Source organism: Eleutherodactylus coqui, chromosome 5, assembly GCF_035609145.1.
Source record: "Eleutherodactylus coqui strain aEleCoq1 chromosome 5, aEleCoq1.hap1, whole genome shotgun sequence".
NCBI lineage: Eukaryota > Metazoa > Chordata > Amphibia > Anura > Eleutherodactylidae > Eleutherodactylus > Eleutherodactylus coqui.
This window is the reverse complement of record NC_089841.1, coordinates 100493149-100510261: the sequence shown is the minus strand read 5'-3', so window position 1 is coordinate 100510261 and position 17113 is coordinate 100493149. Positions and strand designations below refer to the sequence as shown.

The 17113-nt window shown below is 42.7% G+C and overlaps 1 protein-coding gene across 1 annotated transcript in view; it reads left to right on the top strand.

Annotated features, from left to right (window-relative positions):
- Positions 1-17113, top strand: part of HAPLN1 (hyaluronan and proteoglycan link protein 1) — a 94953-nt gene that overhangs the window by 54101 nt on the left and 23739 nt on the right. The window contains exon 2 of the mRNA XM_066602962.1: positions 31-154. Coding sequence (XP_066459059.1) covers positions 52-154 — 103 coding nt within the window. The 5' untranslated portion in view covers positions 31-51. The remainder of the gene's footprint in view (positions 1-30; positions 155-17113) is intronic.

Genomic DNA, 17113 nt, shown 5'->3' with positions numbered 1-17113 from the left:
ACAAGCCTCTTTCCATTTATGCATTTTCAGTGATCCATTTGGTATCCGAAGATGAAGAGGTTACTTTTCCTGGTGCTAATATCGTTCTGTTGGGCTGATCATCAATTTGTCAGGAACTCCACACTGCACCATGACAGGATCATTCACGTCCATGGTAAGTCTACGCTAAAGTAGGCAAGTAGATTCGTTTTCAAGGCATTTATGTGATATACAATATGTGTCTGTTTGCATCCTGCCTCCCTGGCTCATATTATGCTGCATTGACTTTATCCCCTATCCAACCTTGTTTTTTTTTTACTTTTTGCTAAGTTTGCATTTGTATTCTGATTCTGCAATGTTTACTGCTCATAAAGTAACCCTGGGCTTCCATTTCTGCAATACAGTATCAGTGATCTATGTGCAGTTCTTGCTCTGATCACATCCTTTTAATGTTACTGCAGTGTCCTTCATGCTAAAGATAGGAGATATATTAATATCCCAATGTATAAAATGGCAGGCAGATACTAATACTGCGCTTAGCTTAGCTTATGTTCTATCATCCGTGTTAATTTATCATTTACATTTTTGTGGGTTTTTTGCACCCACTTATACACTATGCATCTGCAGCAAGATCTGAATCTGCAGTGCATGTCAGCTTTTCAGTTCTGGCATCGGTAGTTACAATGCTAGGGGGAAAAAAAATCAAAGCTTGCACAATGCCGGGCTATGGCGAATGTATCTGATCTGTATATATTTATTAGATAAAAATAGAAAGGGAGAAGGTAAAAAGGGACTTGTGTTCAAGTGTGGCAGGAAGAGGTTACACTTGAAATGGCAGAAGGGCTATGTAAATGCTGTGACATATTTTAATGACAGCTGTAGGTCTTACAATGTGAGATCTCATTAATGTGGCGAATAAAATGTATTCAGTTATCTGCTCCAAGTATGGCTGGGGTGTTACATTATGCTTGGCTTTCAATGCCGTACAGGCTACTCTGACATAAAGACTCATGTTAAGACTGTCCAATGTGAGATACTGCTGCCCATGACAAGGCCAGATCCCAACGCAACCCACGTGTGAATGTGTCGGGTGGTGAGAGTCATAATCAGCGTCACTAATTTGTCAGTTTTACTAGCTGTATCCTGACATTCTGGCAAGAAGAGGACTGGATTATATCTGTATAGTGAAATATGTCAAGAGCTAAGTATAAAATGTATGTGTCTCCGTTCCATCTCTGCTGGAATATTGTCATCTTTTTACAGTATACTAAGAATTTGTCAAGTTTTCCATGGCAGAAATGTTTGGACATACTGCAGGTCTCGTTTATTGAAACTGTTTAACGGGCTGTAAGTAAGGCCATTCATCACATTAAAGGGGTATTCCCATGTCAGCTTTCCATGGCTGAAACAACCGGGCCCTCTATTCCCAACCATCTATGGGAAGCAGTCGGAGTTGTTTGCATATCTCTTGTTGAAGTGAATGAGAGCTACGGAAACAGCATAGGACATTGTGATACGCGGTTTCCATTGCTTCCATTCACTTCAATGGGAGCTACGGAAAAAACTCTGTGCTGAATCATTCAGTTGTTTCTGTAATTACCGTTCGGTAACTACAGCAGGTCTTCGTTTGCTTGAACAGATCGGCCAGGTCTTTTTTTGCTTGGACATATCAGTGGCAAAAGAAGACCTGGCCGCCCAAGGACACGATGGCCGATACTGTCAGAGCTGATACTGGCATGGATATCACACAACTGAGAGAAGTGCAAAACCGAAAAACATAGAGGGAGCTTGCCTTTGAGGTCGCCGAGGGTCGTGAATGACTGAACGGCTAACAACAACTATAGCAGTGGTTTCCCATCTTGGCTATGAAAAGGCAAGATGGGTATACCACTTTAAATATGATGGGAAGTCATTTGACTGGAAAAATGATGCTTGCAGGCAGCTCCATTTTCTTCTATCAAAACGACAGACAATAAATTGATGGTATCCGTTGCGTATTGGATCCAGCACTACAGCAACATAAGCGTGAACAACATCAACAAAAGGTTCAATGCACAAGGCAGAAAGCTCTGTTATTCTTTACCCAGTCCCTTCTCTCAAGGACACTACTCACACTATTCCTTTATTAGGACCAGACTCTTTCAGCATAGACCACCTTATAACTGAGCCCACTAGGTCACTCCTCAAGCCTCTAGGTAACCAATCCTCCACTATGGCTCCTTTTTAGCCCCCACATTACTGACATATCACAGCCCTGACTGTATCCAGCTATAGCTTCCCCCAGGTTTGGACTCAACATCGGTCACCTCTTTCTGATTCCCTACAGACAGACATTATCTCCACCACTACAGAGGACTTACCCAGAGCTAATCCCAGCCTATACAGCTTCATGGTGGCATGCACCAAACACTGCAATTCAGTGACTGTCTCACAAGCAGTCACTTGGCATCTCCATCCAATCTCATGATAACCAGGCCCAAATCAGCAAAATAGCCAAACTGCTCCTCTTCAGAGAGTAGCTCTATACACAAGCTCACCCTCTACACAGCTCTTCTCAGGCCTCACGTCATACCTTCCAGCTTTTAGTCCATTGCCAATCACTTTTATGGGCAGGCCACTCCCAACCTCCAGTCCACCTCTGCTCCTGGTGTCCAACTCTGCACTGGCTTCCAACACGCTACAATCCTCCCAAGTGAAACAGGCCACAGGCCCAAGTTTTTCACAGGCCAACATCCACTTTAATAAGTACCACATATGGATGCCCTGCACTTTCCCCTTTTGGCACCAAACTTCTCCTTTTATCTACTCCTAAAGGATCCTCCAAGCAGCCACCTGCCCCCCCCCCCACCACCACCACCACCACCTGCTTGCTAGTTCAGCAAATATACATCACCTCCAACATTTCCCCATTAGCACCCGGCTCTTCCCGGGCCTACTCCACAATTTGTACTTATTCCTGTAGATGGCAGCCATTCAGACAGCCCGTAAAGTAAAAGTAACCTATGAACAGTATGTACAGTCACATATATAAATATACTGTGCAAAACATATTCACTCTGCTGAGCAGTCTCTCAGATAACTACTCATTCTATGTAAACACACAAGCAACCAATTATAAAGGCTATATCTTTAGTTCATAGGCTAACATTGGAGAGTGTGAACTTATTCTCCTTACATACTCTAATATGAGGCCCTGTTAGTACAGTGCAATGCAAGTAATGAGCCTACTGTATTATATGGATACAATAGTTCACTGCTACTACATCCATATGTCATATTAGGGCTCATGAAAATGGTTTATCTAAAGCAGTTAAAGGGGTTGTCTCGCGAAAGCAAGTGGGGTTAAGTACTTCTGTATGGCCATATTAATGCACTTTGTAATATACATCGTGCATTAAATATGAGCCATACAGAAGTTATTCACTCACCTACTCCGTTGCTAGCTTCCCCGTCTCCATGGCTCCGTCTAATTTCGGTGTCTTCTTGCTCTTTTAGACGCGCTTGCGCAGATGGGTCTTCTCCCTTCGGCTCCGCTTGGCAGCAGCGGCGTTTTGGCTCCGCCCCCTTGTACGCGTCATCACGTAGCTCCGCCCCCGTCACATGTGCCGATTCCAGCCAATGTGACGGCCATACAGAAGTACTTAACCCCACTTGCTTTCGCGAGACAACCCCTTTAACTCACTTTAAAGGGACCCTCAGGGCCTGAAGAAACAAAAATGGCAGCACTGCTTCTGTGACTACCTGATTCACATTATTAGACTAAGGAGGCCTTCACACTTGCGATAAAATTGTGTGATGTGAGAGTGAGTGAAAATGCAGAATAATGAAACCAATGATTTTCAATAGTTTCATCCCCATATGTGATGTTTTCACTCACGCGCTGTTGCGTGAAGAAAAATATCAGCATGTTCTATCTTTTTGTGATATCACCCATAGTTTTAAATGGGGCTGGCGGCAGCAGTGCCAGCCCGATTGAAAGTAATGGGAGAACTCATCAATCCTCTGCCGTGGCTGTGACAGCCGCGGAAGGGGATTCCTTTTTAACCGCGTGGGAAATCCCTTCAGCCGCAGCAGGAGTGAAGGGATTCCCCAATAGTGAAGGGATTCCCCGCAGGGATGAAGGGATTCCCCACAGTGATGCAAGGCTGTTTTCACATGAAAGTGCTTCGTATCCAGGAGTTTCACATGGTTTGCGAGGGTGATATCACGCTGTGAATCATGGCCCGATATCTCTCTCACCAGTGTGAAGCAGCCCTAAGACATTACATGCTGATCTGACTGTTCGGTGCTGCTCATGTGTACAACACTGGTTAACCCCTTTGTGACCAGCCTATTTTGTGCTTAATGAACAAGCGATTCTTATCATTCCAATGTAAGAGTGATAATTTGTTGACATAGTCTCATAATGGCTTGTTTTCTTGGAGAAGAAGATGAGTATATAAATGGCACCACTCTGGGGTACATATAATGTGTTGTGTACGTTTTATTACATTTTTTGGGGTGGGAGATGGAGAAAATGTCTAGAAATTCCACCATTGCTTTTCTGGTTTTGTTTTCACAGCATTTACCATTCGGTAAAAATAACCCACTAACTTTCTTATCTGGATCGGCACGATTACTGCAATTCCAAGTTTATATAAATTTTACTACTTTTGCACAATAAAAACACATTTTTAAAGAAAAATAATTGAATCTGCACCACTGCATTCTAAGACCCAGGGCTTTTTTATTTTTTGTGTAACTGAGCTCTGTGAGGTTTTATGCAGGAAGAGTTGTAGTTTTTATTGGCACCATTTCAAGGTACTTTTGGATTGTTTTATTAGTTTTTTTGGTAGAGAAGCAAGAGATAATTTTTTTTACGACAGTCAACCATGCAAGCTAATTAACAAAATACTGTCATTGCCTGTGTCATTATTAATTATGTGTTGATTTTTTACAGTTTTTGTATTTTCTCTATTTAAAAAGTGTTTTATGGAGAAAAATACAGATTTTTTTTTTTAAAAAACTAGATTTTTAAAAATTTCAAATAAACTTTATTGAACTTTTTTGATTCTATTTTTTAAGTCCCTCAAGGGGTCTTGAAGATGCGATGTTTTGATCAATAGGACACACTGCGGTACTTATGTAGTGCATTTCACTAATCCTATGACAGCAGCCTATTATACTCTGTGGGAGGTGGGGCCTAATCGGCTGATTTCGATAGCAGATATGAATGCCCTTACCAGGCTTCTGGCTGCCATGGGAACCCTTGGGTACAATGTGATCACACTGCGGAATGCCAATGGGTGACAGAAAAAGCCACCTTTCTCTGTTATCTGCTTACATGCATGAAATGGCGTATCTTTTTTTTTCTCCAGATCCGAAGGGTCACTTTAAGACCTCTTTCACGCAACTGTATGTGTTTTTATGCTTGGCCATATGCTGCTAAAAATCACATGAAAGAAGAATGGCCACAATCAAGTCTTGATCTTAATTAGCATTTTCTCGTCCATTCACACGGGCGGCTGCGGTGTATCGGCAAAAAAAATACACTTCAGTGTGGAAATCCCTCGGTCGACAGAAATCCTCGAAATGACTGCTAATGCTTAAATAGAGCCAGCTGTCTTCTTCTTCCAGCATTGGATGAAGCTAAACTCCCTCCCCCTCCCTTTTTTGAGCTTCCATAGAAGCCTATCTCATCAAAAGATGGGGCAAGACCTATGTTTGCATGCGCCATATAAATTCGGTGACCATTGTCAGTCACCAATGTCCTATTTTTCCCAGTGCATTTTGTTATGTGCCTAAAAAACATTTATCTTAGGGCGCCTACCCACTTGCGTTGCGTTTTCGCGCGTATTTCGCGGCGTTTTTTGCGCGTTTTTTGCAGCCCTCCATTGACAATCATGGGTGCATTAAGAGAAAAATAAGGACACATATGCAACTGACAGTTCCTATGTGAAAAAACCCCACGAAACGGAAAAAAAAACCCCAGATGGACAAGAACACATTCTATACTAATTGCTCTTGAGAAAAAACGCAAAACATCACAGGAAAAAAAATCGCAAGTGGGTAGGCACCCTGAATGATTAGATTGGAATCCAATGCTTCAGATGGTTGCGATTTTTGGACGCAGCTACAATAGCTGCATATATACGGTCATGTGAATAAGGCTTAAGGCTTCTGAACTGAATATAATTGAGTGGCAATTTCTATTGTATTGTAATGGGTGAGTGGTAATGCCCAATGGCAGGTTATGTGACGGTACGGCGATGACAGAAAGAGGCCGAGGTGGCACATTATTATCAAATGCAAGTTTTTTAATCAAATATTTTTTATTGAAATTTGAGTAATCAAAAATACAACTTAACCTGCCCTGGACCCAACCTCCCTCCCTCCTCCCCTCCCCTCGTACAAAGAGGAAAGAAATAAAGTACATCACAATATATAAGCAATCAGATATTACACAATATGTGAGTAAGTATATACATTCGCCATTTAACAGTAGTATAAAAAAACAAGCTATTTTTATTTCTACTGTTATCAGATTAGGGACAATATTCTGTTTCAAAAGCAACTTTACTGAACAAGAAGGGTATTTACATTGTTACATTCCATAGGAGGGTTGGGATACTTAAAGGTTGGATAACTCAATATCAACTCTCTTAAAATGACAGTAATAAATTACTCAGTATGTATTCTATGACTTCTCATTACCCGACATACCACACCGGTGCATATCGCCCTTATATCTCATAATTGTACATGCTCCTTAGGAGCTGCATCCTTACACACAGAACACTACCACATAGTAGACGAATCATTACATAGGTGATAATACCATAATGGCGGCTCGATCCCTGTGCTACATCAGTCCTCAACTACCTCCTCCTAACCAGCATTGCCTTGCTGCCCCCCTTACATTCTCTTATATAGCATAGCAAACAGGTTACATAGCATTACACATATTGTAACATAACCACATTACATTACAAAGACATAATGACTACCCACAAGGCCTCACATTAAACAATGGCACAGTTATGGTAGCCACACTTCTTTTCATGCATCCCGTAAGGTCCTTGAACCCACACCCTGACCAGGAATTTTATGCAGTCCCAGGGAAGAAGTGCACTCATGCAGATGCTACTCCAAGTCCTTGGTGCTGTCGGCCACTTCAGCCTCCGAGTCATCAGGGTTCCCTGGTCTGGCAGCTTCATCTTCTTCTGCCTCCGGATCATCAGGGTTTGCTGATTATCCCTCTGGGTCAAGGGGCCCTGTCGCTCAGGCCCTCTCCTGGAAGCTCCCCAGCATGGGGAAACTGCCTGCAGCGGACCTAGAGTAGGCCTTCACCACTTTAAGAGTCCTTGCTGGTGGCTGCTGCTTGGGTTCTGCTCCACACTGCTGCTCTCTGATGTTCCTCTGGCTGACTGCCCTGCTTAGGAGCTCAGCCCCTTCCCTTATTATAGCAGGAGCCTGAGAATGTTCCTGATGATTCTGGAAGCTGGGCAGGGCCTAGCCCAGTTCTTTGTTGCCTGCTTACTGGCAGGATGGAATCTGGGGGCGGAGCTAAAGGCCCTTTCAATCCACAGCAGCAAAATCACAGTGCATAAAATCATGTGACCTCTCTCTGAAGGTCCTTGAACATAAAAAAGTCCACCCATGTACAGACAGACACATCAAAGGGTTTAACCCCCTTACAGCATTTCCATGACACTTAGAAATAAAAGCCAAGAAGGCAGTGAGACTGATTTATTAATAGTGTTGTACAATTAAACATTTAATTAAAATTATACTAGACAGTTGTAAAATGTGTTAAATAAATCACCATAACTCACGCTATATGATAAATTTGTCACAATTTACCAGACACTTTTCTCTTCATGCCACCTTATGGCTGATATACATTTCACTAATATTTTAGGCCAAAAAAGGTGCATGCCTTTAATCTGGGGGATTTTATTTTTCCTGTTAGCCAGGGCTGTATTTATAAAGAGTTCTGCCCTAGCCACAGTCTGAATGAGCGCCATTTAAGGGTGGGAACACTCTGCCTTTTATTGTGCGCCCAGCCTTTCATCCTAGGATTCCATCTTGATCTCTGAAAACGGCATTTAGATGGAACTATGGAAGGAAACATAGACTTTAATTAGTTGCAGTGTTTCCGAATAAAACATGCATGGGGGTAATAATAACCATATCTGTCCAAAGTTCATGCTGTTTGTTGTTTGGGCAGCAAGAACCTGGTGACAGGATCCCTTTAAATTCCAGTAACTCTACTATTAATATCTGGTTAATGTCTCAATCTGGAACAAAGTGTGGCTGTCCTAAGGTTATGACATTGATACTGAAGCAGCTAGGTCAGATTCAATGCTGGTGACTGAATGATCATGAAACGCAGATCCTCATATGAACATCCATTGCTATACCACATTATCTGCATGGGGCAGAATAGTGGTCTTACATTTGCTTAGGGTAGAACTATGATGCCCTTCATGAATGTCAGCAACACATCTAGTAAGTCAGGATAATGTCCATATTGGACCTGCATATACACATATAACATCACCAACACAAGACATACATCAAAAAACATGAATAGGAATTCTATCACTAACCAATGTTTGAAGGATCCTGTCTAATAGTAGAGTGATTTTCCCAAAAGGGAAGCCCCAAGTCTTGAACCTAAGGAACCTAGTCTATACCTAGGTGGAAGATAGGAAAATACTTCAGCAGATGGAAATGCTAACAGGGCTAAGGAAAGTCACATAAACAGGAGTTCACTGCCACACCAAACACAAACGGGACATAATTCAGGAGTCCACACACCAATGGACAGAGGAGATTGAGGCATCCACACACCAATGAACAAAATAGATTGAGGTGTCCACACACCAACAGACGGAGAAGATTCAAGCATCCACACACCAACGGTGGAAGGGGATACAAACAGGACATATACCTCAGTCATCCGACCACCATCAGACAAAGGGAATAGACAGAACTAGACTCAGATATATGCGGTGCCCCAAGAGCGGGTCTCGGCCTAGGAGACAGCGGGAATTGAAGTAAGTTTTTGCCATGGTGGCAATACCATTTCCCATCCGGAGTGTAACCACAGAACGAGTGCCAGGGGTCGAGGGCAGGCTATTTAAGGGGGTCGACAATGGGAACTTTAATTGAAAATACTTGCATCATTTACAGAACTTTGGATAAAGAGTAAATATAGAACACGCCAGGACAGGTAGAAACTGTGAGGAGGTCAGGGAGGCAGACACAGGATGACACCGGGCCCAGAGTGTGTGCAGCATCACACACACTTTAGGGGTGCTAGGGAAAGACTTCTAGGTCACCTCTTCTCTTCTTCCATCTTCACAGCATGCAGGTTGAAGGTACCTGCATGCGGGTGAGACTCCAACAGCACACCCTGTACAGCCTCAAAAAGCCCAAACCCCAAATAATCCAACGCTAGGCAAAAAAGCCCCCATCATGCATCTTGCACACACGACTAGTCATATGACAAGGTCACATGACTTAAAAAAGTTACATTTCCAGGCATAACCCAGACATTAACCCATTCAGTGCTGCAGCTAGGCAATACACTTCATATTCATGCTACATAAAACACAATGACAATACAAGCACGAGACTGCATAGGTCACTCAGAACCTTCCAGAAACTTCCATACTTTAACTTCTGTACACTGTACATACAATCACCATCCCACAGGTGGCACAAACAAAACAGAGCAAAATACATAACACCAAATAAACATCCGAACAGCATGCATGCACATAGCAGAATAACCAGCACCCATGTGAGGGTGAGTCCAGAATAAATACACACCAGTTATGGCTCATTGCCCAGCTAAGGCCTTATGTCCACAGGCGGATCAGATTCCGCATGCGGATTTCCGCAGCGGGACACCTATGGAAACCTTTTGCGGGAGATCGCGAATGTAATGGTTTTTCCTGCACAGATGTACTGCAGATTATTCACGCAGAAAATAATCTGCAAGCCCAACTCCCAGCCTTTCCCCCACCTCCCTAATAGATTGCATCTGCAATTGTATTTGTGGATTCACTGCGGATTGTCTGCACCCATTGACTTCTATTGAGCCCGCCTGCACGGAATCTGCACTTAAATGGAGCATGCTGCGATTTGTTTTCTGCACTAAATGGTCCGCAAATCAAATCCGCATGTTAAATTCAGTTGTGGATGCCAATACTTCCCTATGGGCACTTTCAATTGCGATCTTCCGCGTGGGTGACCCATGCGGATTCTGCAAATCAAATCCACCCGTGGACATTGGGCCTAAGGGAAATGTCTCTCTGTTGGCCAATTAGTCCACATACCACAGGAGATATTGAAGCTAGGAGAAAAGAGAGAAAGAATGCACACTGTGGTGGTATTCATTACAGACAACTCCCCATGGAACACTTGCAGCGACACAGAGGGATTCCCAACAGGTGTGGTGTGCCAGAATGGGGATGGTAATGGCGGTGGCTCTGCGCTTCTCCCCAAAACGACAGCATCCGACAGCACAAACTGGCATAAGATTTTTAATGATACGCTGCTCGTGATAGAGTAGGGGATGACAGTAACAAATCAATCAGTTCGTGACGCCAGCCCTTTCACCTGGCCACCAACCGACTCCGGGGCGAAAATAAAATGGATAAAATACAAGTTGGGGGATGATCCTTTCCCAATGGCAGGGGCGTAACTATAGAGGATTCAGGGGATGCGGTTGCACCCGGGCCCAGGTGCCTTGAAGGGCCCATAAGGCTTTTCTTCTCCATATAGGGAACCCAGTACTATGAGTAAAGCATTATAGTTGATGGCCCTGTTACAAGTTTTGCATCAGGGCACGGGAGCTTCAAGTTACGCCTCTGCCCGATGGTATTAGTGTGGTACTTGTAGTGCAGATGCTGCAGCGGCAAGAAGGGATTCCCGGGGGCAGGAATGAACTGTAAACTAAAGCAACAGTTTATTTCTTTGGAGAGCCATCTTCAATGTGGTAATTCATTTCATGAGGTAAATCTTCACAGGCAATGCATCTCCTGAGGTAAATTATTCTATATACGAGTTCAGGAACCACATCTATGCTCTAATTGTGTGTCTTGTCTTTCGTTAGTACTCGCACTACTGCCTTCTTGCCGCACTGAGGTCTTTCTCTTCTGCTCTACTCTTTACATCCTCTCCCTTCAACATCTTCTCTGCACTCTGCCAACTGCCAACGTACGCACACTTAATATTACTCTGACAGGAATTCCTCCACCAATCACAGACCTGTTACTGGGTGGTGAAATACCCAATCAGAATAATGCTCCTGACAGCCAATCAGAGAGAGGCTGCAGGTTGTCTGGCAGAATAAAGGATCAGTAATAAATAAACATATACTTTAAAGGCACATGCACGCTTTTACCCTTTGCAATCCACTGTCTGATCTCTGAAGACATTATAATTTAAAGCTGTACAGCTCCGATGTTGGAAGATGTCCATTGGGGTTCTCTTACTGTATATTGCCAGCCTCTCTGCTGTCAGAGCCTATCCAACGTGTCACCTCATGCACTACTGGCTTTTAGTATAAGGGAAGAAAAAAAGTGAGCCACCTAGGAAGACTAGGATACAAATTGGATTGGAAAGGGTTAAATATGAATAGACACATCTACGTTTTGTAGTGCCCAACTCTGGGACACTACACAGCAACACCTAAAGGACCTTCTACAGTGACAGGAGAGAGAGTTCAACAGTGCCCAAGTTGCTGTCATGTGGACGAGGCTGACGTAGAGACGCCACCTTGATTGTGGCTGGCAAGTCACAGCAGGTGGCTTTTGGAACCCGAGTTTGCCATTAGTGTGGAATTTGGGATACTATTTTTCCGAAGCCATTGTCCATCACATTTAATTGCCTTGTATTGTACCGGACTATTGTCTTATATTGGATGAAAACAAAGCATTATTACCAGTCTTTCTTTATTCGCCTTCATTGGCTTTCTTTATTCTGCAGATTCATGTTAAGTTTTATAGAAATAAGGATAGCACAACAACATTGGAGAATTTTAAGTTGCTTTCATTAGACTTTAATGCAGTAAACATGTTGGAACACAGTGTTATCGCATCCAGTTAATGTAGTGGCAATATCGCAAGTTACAGCTGTCTATTAATCCAATTTGCAAAGCTGTTGAAAGGTCATTGAAACCCTCTAATGAGACAGTATATTTCCCAGATACTTTCTGAACAAATACCGTGGTCTATTACTTCAAATGGAATACAATGTTCCAATTGATTCATATGGTATTTATTCCTTTTGAATATAAATGGAAGTTAAGCCATTTTTATTAAGGCAAGAATGACTTGTTATGGGACCGAGTTCCTTTATAATGTCAATGCTAATAACAGCTAGTTACAATTCTTGTATCCTAAAACAAATAGACATGTTAGAACTTGGGGGGAAAAAAATGTAATGATTCTATCAAAGTGCATGCAGTTATAACAACATTATACTAGTACTATGCGTTGACTTCATTTGGAATATGGCCAATGACTTACAAATTTCCTTGTACTGCTTTGCTGGTTTATGTGCTGTCTTGCATTCTTATCACCGTCTGTGTTTTCACATTTGTCCTCAATGTCCCCAGAAAAAGCATTGCACTATGAGGACTGTGTTCATTCTCTGTAACCTTCTCAAGGTCTCCTAATCATTCTTCAATCAACTCCACTAACTTGTTCCCATTTCTGCTTTATGCACAAGGCAATTGGGGACACAGATGTTTAGATATTTACAAACTCGGGAAACAGTCAGTGACAAATGTAACAGTTTCCAAAAAGATTCACTTTCTGGCTTCAAATGATTGGATGTTGTGAAAGATCATATTTTCACATTTGGGGAACTGTGCTTATATATGCTACATTCTACTTTAGAGCATAACCCCACTTTCCTGGTGAACATGGTTGGTTGAGATTAGAAAAAAGGCTGGCTCCTTCGTGGACAATTAAAGGGGTTGTCCCGCGCCGAAACGGGTTTTTTTTTTTTTAAAACCCCCCCCCCCCCCGTTCGGCGCGAGACAACCCCGATGCAGGGGTTAAAAAAACAACCCCCACAGCGCTTACCTGAATCCCGGCGGTCCGGCGTCTTCATACTCACCTGCTGAAGATGGCCGCCGGGATCCTCTGTCTCCATGGACCGCAGGGCTTCTGTGCGGTCCATTGCCGATTCCAGCCTCCTGATTGGCTGGAATCGGCACGTGACGGGGCGGAGCTACACGGAGCTACACGGAGCCCCATAGAGAAGAGGAGAAGACCCGGACTGCGCAAGCGCGGCTAATTTGGCCATCGGAGGGCGAAAATTAGTCGGCACCATGGAGACGAGGACGCCAGCAACGGAGCAGGTAAGTATAAAACTTTTTATAACTTCTGTATGGCTCATAATTAATGCACAATGTACATTACAAAGTGCATTATTATGGCCATGCAGAAGTGTATAGACCCACTTGCTGCCGCGGGACAACCCCTTTAAATGAGTGTGCTGGTTGGTAGGACTTATCTTAAGTGAATATTCCAGTCAACTATATCATAGGTTTAATTAAAAGAAGCCACAGAACTGCCAGGACGGCCATCAGAACGCCTTTTTACTTTATAAAACTGTCCTCCTAGTGGGACAACAAGTCCCATAGTAGACTTGAGAATGATAGTTATTGTATTACATACACAATCATAGTGCTGCTAATCACTGTAACGTCTTTATAGAGGATAACTCGCTATTCTGTATAGTCTATATATTTGTGTAGTACTGCTTGCTACTATCTAACATCAACGCGTTTCCTCAGCTCTAATCTAACTATCTGCTGATTCATCAGGATGTAGATATATTAATAGTTATGTGGGGCCATAATGTTAAGCTAACCCACACAGCGGTAGTCACATTCATGTACAGCCTTGATGTGCGGCTATGTATTGACATGCAGCTATAAGGATGTAATCACATTAGTAATCATGTGGAGCCATGATAATAAGCTAGCACACACAGGGGCGTAACTATAGAGGGTGCAGGGGATGGGATTGCACCCGGGCCCAGGAGCCTTAGGGGGCCCATAAGGCCTCTCTTCTCCATATAAGGAGCCCAGTACTATGAATAAAGCATTATAGTTGGGGGCCCTGTTACAGGTTTTGCATTGGTGCCCAGAAGCTTCAAGTTATGCCTCTGTGCAGCATGGTTTAGGTATGGGTACAGGTACAGATACAGGGGGGCCCCAGCTCACCTTTTGCATCAGGGCCCCTGAGCCTTTTGTTATGCCCCTGGTGAGCGGCATTTATGTACAGCCTCGATGTGCGGCTATACACTAACATGCAGCACACACATGCTCTGGGTATGCTTTCCCAGAGCATTCTGACAGTCTTGAGGCTCTTGAGCGTTCTCAAGTCTATTATGGGACTTGTTGTCCCACTGGGAGGACAGTTTTATAAGGGATAGTCAGGTTTCCTCTAGTGTAATAATGCACCACCAGTGCCACCACAGTGCCTGACAATTTATGCTTATTTTTCCTGGGACAAGTGGTTCCCCCAGGATTGTAATATGACAGACTTATAATGGGACAGGGATGAGTCCAACAATAACCGATTTATGGTGACGGTTATCATATTGAAATCTTCGCCTTCAGTAGCCTACATTAAACTAGCCACTGTAGCTACATGCTCTTGCATTGATATCCAACATCATATGTATATTTGACTTCAGAAATAGATCTTGAATTGATACTCAGCGCTGCCATATTACTTGGGGTAGCATCAACTGTATTAACCCTTTGCAATCCAATTTTGGATTCAGGGTTTCCTAGGGGGCTTTCTCTTTCTGCCATTATACAATGGCGCCATCTGCTGGCTAGAGCCAGTACTGCGGTATGGGACATGCTGGAGAGGCCCCCGACAACAGAGCAGCCAGTAATATACAGTAAGAATACCCTGCCGGACGTCTTCAGACATCGGAGCTGTACAGGCTTCAATCAGTATGTCTTCAGACGTCAGACAGTGGATTAGAAAGGGTTAATAAGGATTAAAAAAAACCTTTTTGTTAGGTCACCTGTTATCAGTACCACCACAACTCTAATGATCTTGGTAGGTAAATATGTGGTCAACACTAGAATGGTATCTATAAAATATCAATCTCGGTTTGTGTAATCCAGATATTTGTATGTGTTTGTTTTGTTTATGTTTAAGTTAGTGGGCCCAATTATTTTTAATAGTATCAATAAAAGCTATATTTTATATTATTCTTTCTGGTAGGTTCTCTGCAGTGATTTATATATACAGTATATGTATGTAACTGAAAAGAATAAAAGGAAAGGCAAACATCAGCCATGCTTTCAGGTTCCTTTCTGTAAAGCTCTATTATAGATACAGTATGTAGCTAAGGTATGTACCTGGTGCTATGGTAACTTGGACGTCTTACTTTCTGCCTTTCAGGGCAACAATCACAAGCCCTTCCAAGTATTTGCTCTAAGAAATATTAAAAGGAGGTCACTCTAATGAGCGCTATACACACAATCTGGTTTTTCCTTAAGACATTTCCTTTTTTTTTTAATTCAACTTCACAGATTGCTGTGCTTAATAGTATATCGTTAGGGCTCTGTATCAACTTTATGATTTTCAAGTCATTGGTAAAAAGGGTAATAAAAATGGTTAATGTTTAAATGCAGGTTATGGGGAAGAAAACAAGCTGAATTTAAATGAAGGACCGCATAATATCATTTTCATTGCATTTTTTCCTTAAAAGGGTGAAAGCACATGTGTAAATCTGCTTAGAGTTACAAACTATTAATAAGCTTTTTCAGACTTTCACATGTAAAAATAATCAAGAAGAGCTTCAAGAATTTTTACCGTATCATTATCAAAGCAGTTTCATAAGTAAAGATGCTTTTCGACAGAATCATTATGTTCAAAAGAATGAAAGTGAACAATAATTATTGTTCCGTCTAAACATGAGCCAAAGACTGAATGAGGAACAGGAAACATTTGTTTCTCGTTCATCATTCAGTTTCTGCAGGACTAAAAATCATTGTTGGCTCATTCACTTGTCATTCCATTTAAACACTACTTGTTCAGTGTTTCATATGAACTAGTCAACAATGAATCTATCTGTCTAAACAGGCTGCACGTGATTACATCACCAGCTCATCTGCTCGTGCAAACGAGATTGTACCATCTAAAAGGAGCCTTAAGCCACATAAGAACAATGCTGGGGTGCACATACTGCCTGTGCAGCCGGTTCAGCTACATAGAAGCCCAAGGGTAGGAGGGCCCAGTCAGATACTAGGAGCTGTAAGGTTAGGGAGGATCAGATGGGCTTTTTATTTTAGCCATGGTGTATTTGGATGGGGCTTAGCAGAAGAAAGGGGAGGGGCTTATGAGAAGTGAATTAGTGGTGGAGGGTTGTCTCATGCCCTTTTCTGACCAGATTGTGATTTTGCAGTTGGTATGCTACAGTAGATTTATAGTATTAGCAATGTGAATATTTAGCAGATAACATTTAATGTATTATATTTTAACTACAATGTGTGGTACTATAGTGCTGATTATTGAGCTATCGTAAATCGCCAGTCATGTTAACAACTGCTGCATTTGTAACTCCATGACACTGGTATACCAGAGTCATTACCTGCTGTAGACCCCCCATGACCTTCACAACCTCCCATTTACCAACCCCACACCTGCTGCTTCCCTAATGATGACAAATACTTCTTAACTGTTGAATAATTTGGCCACCGAGCCATTTTATTGCTAACAATTTAACATATATTAATCCTTTAGCCAAAATTGCTAAATTAATTTAACCAACCACCAACCTCCAGCCGCACTCCAACTGACTTGGAAACACTACTAGCCTTTACAAGGCTATAAACTCTCCCATCTTTGCAAAGATTTCCCCCTGCCAGAGCCAAGAAATGCCAGACACCAACACACACCATCCAATGAGAGGGGGTAAGGTTGCTATCCACACCCTGCCTCCCCCCCACCCAATCAATTTTATAGCCAACTCCAAGGACTCCCCACCCACCTAGCGCTGCCATGACAATTAAAACATTTCCAACCCCAGTTCTTGCCCCCCCCCCCCAAATTAACTTATTATTTAATCCCCCCAAGCGGGAGAGTGGGACTTCCTTATC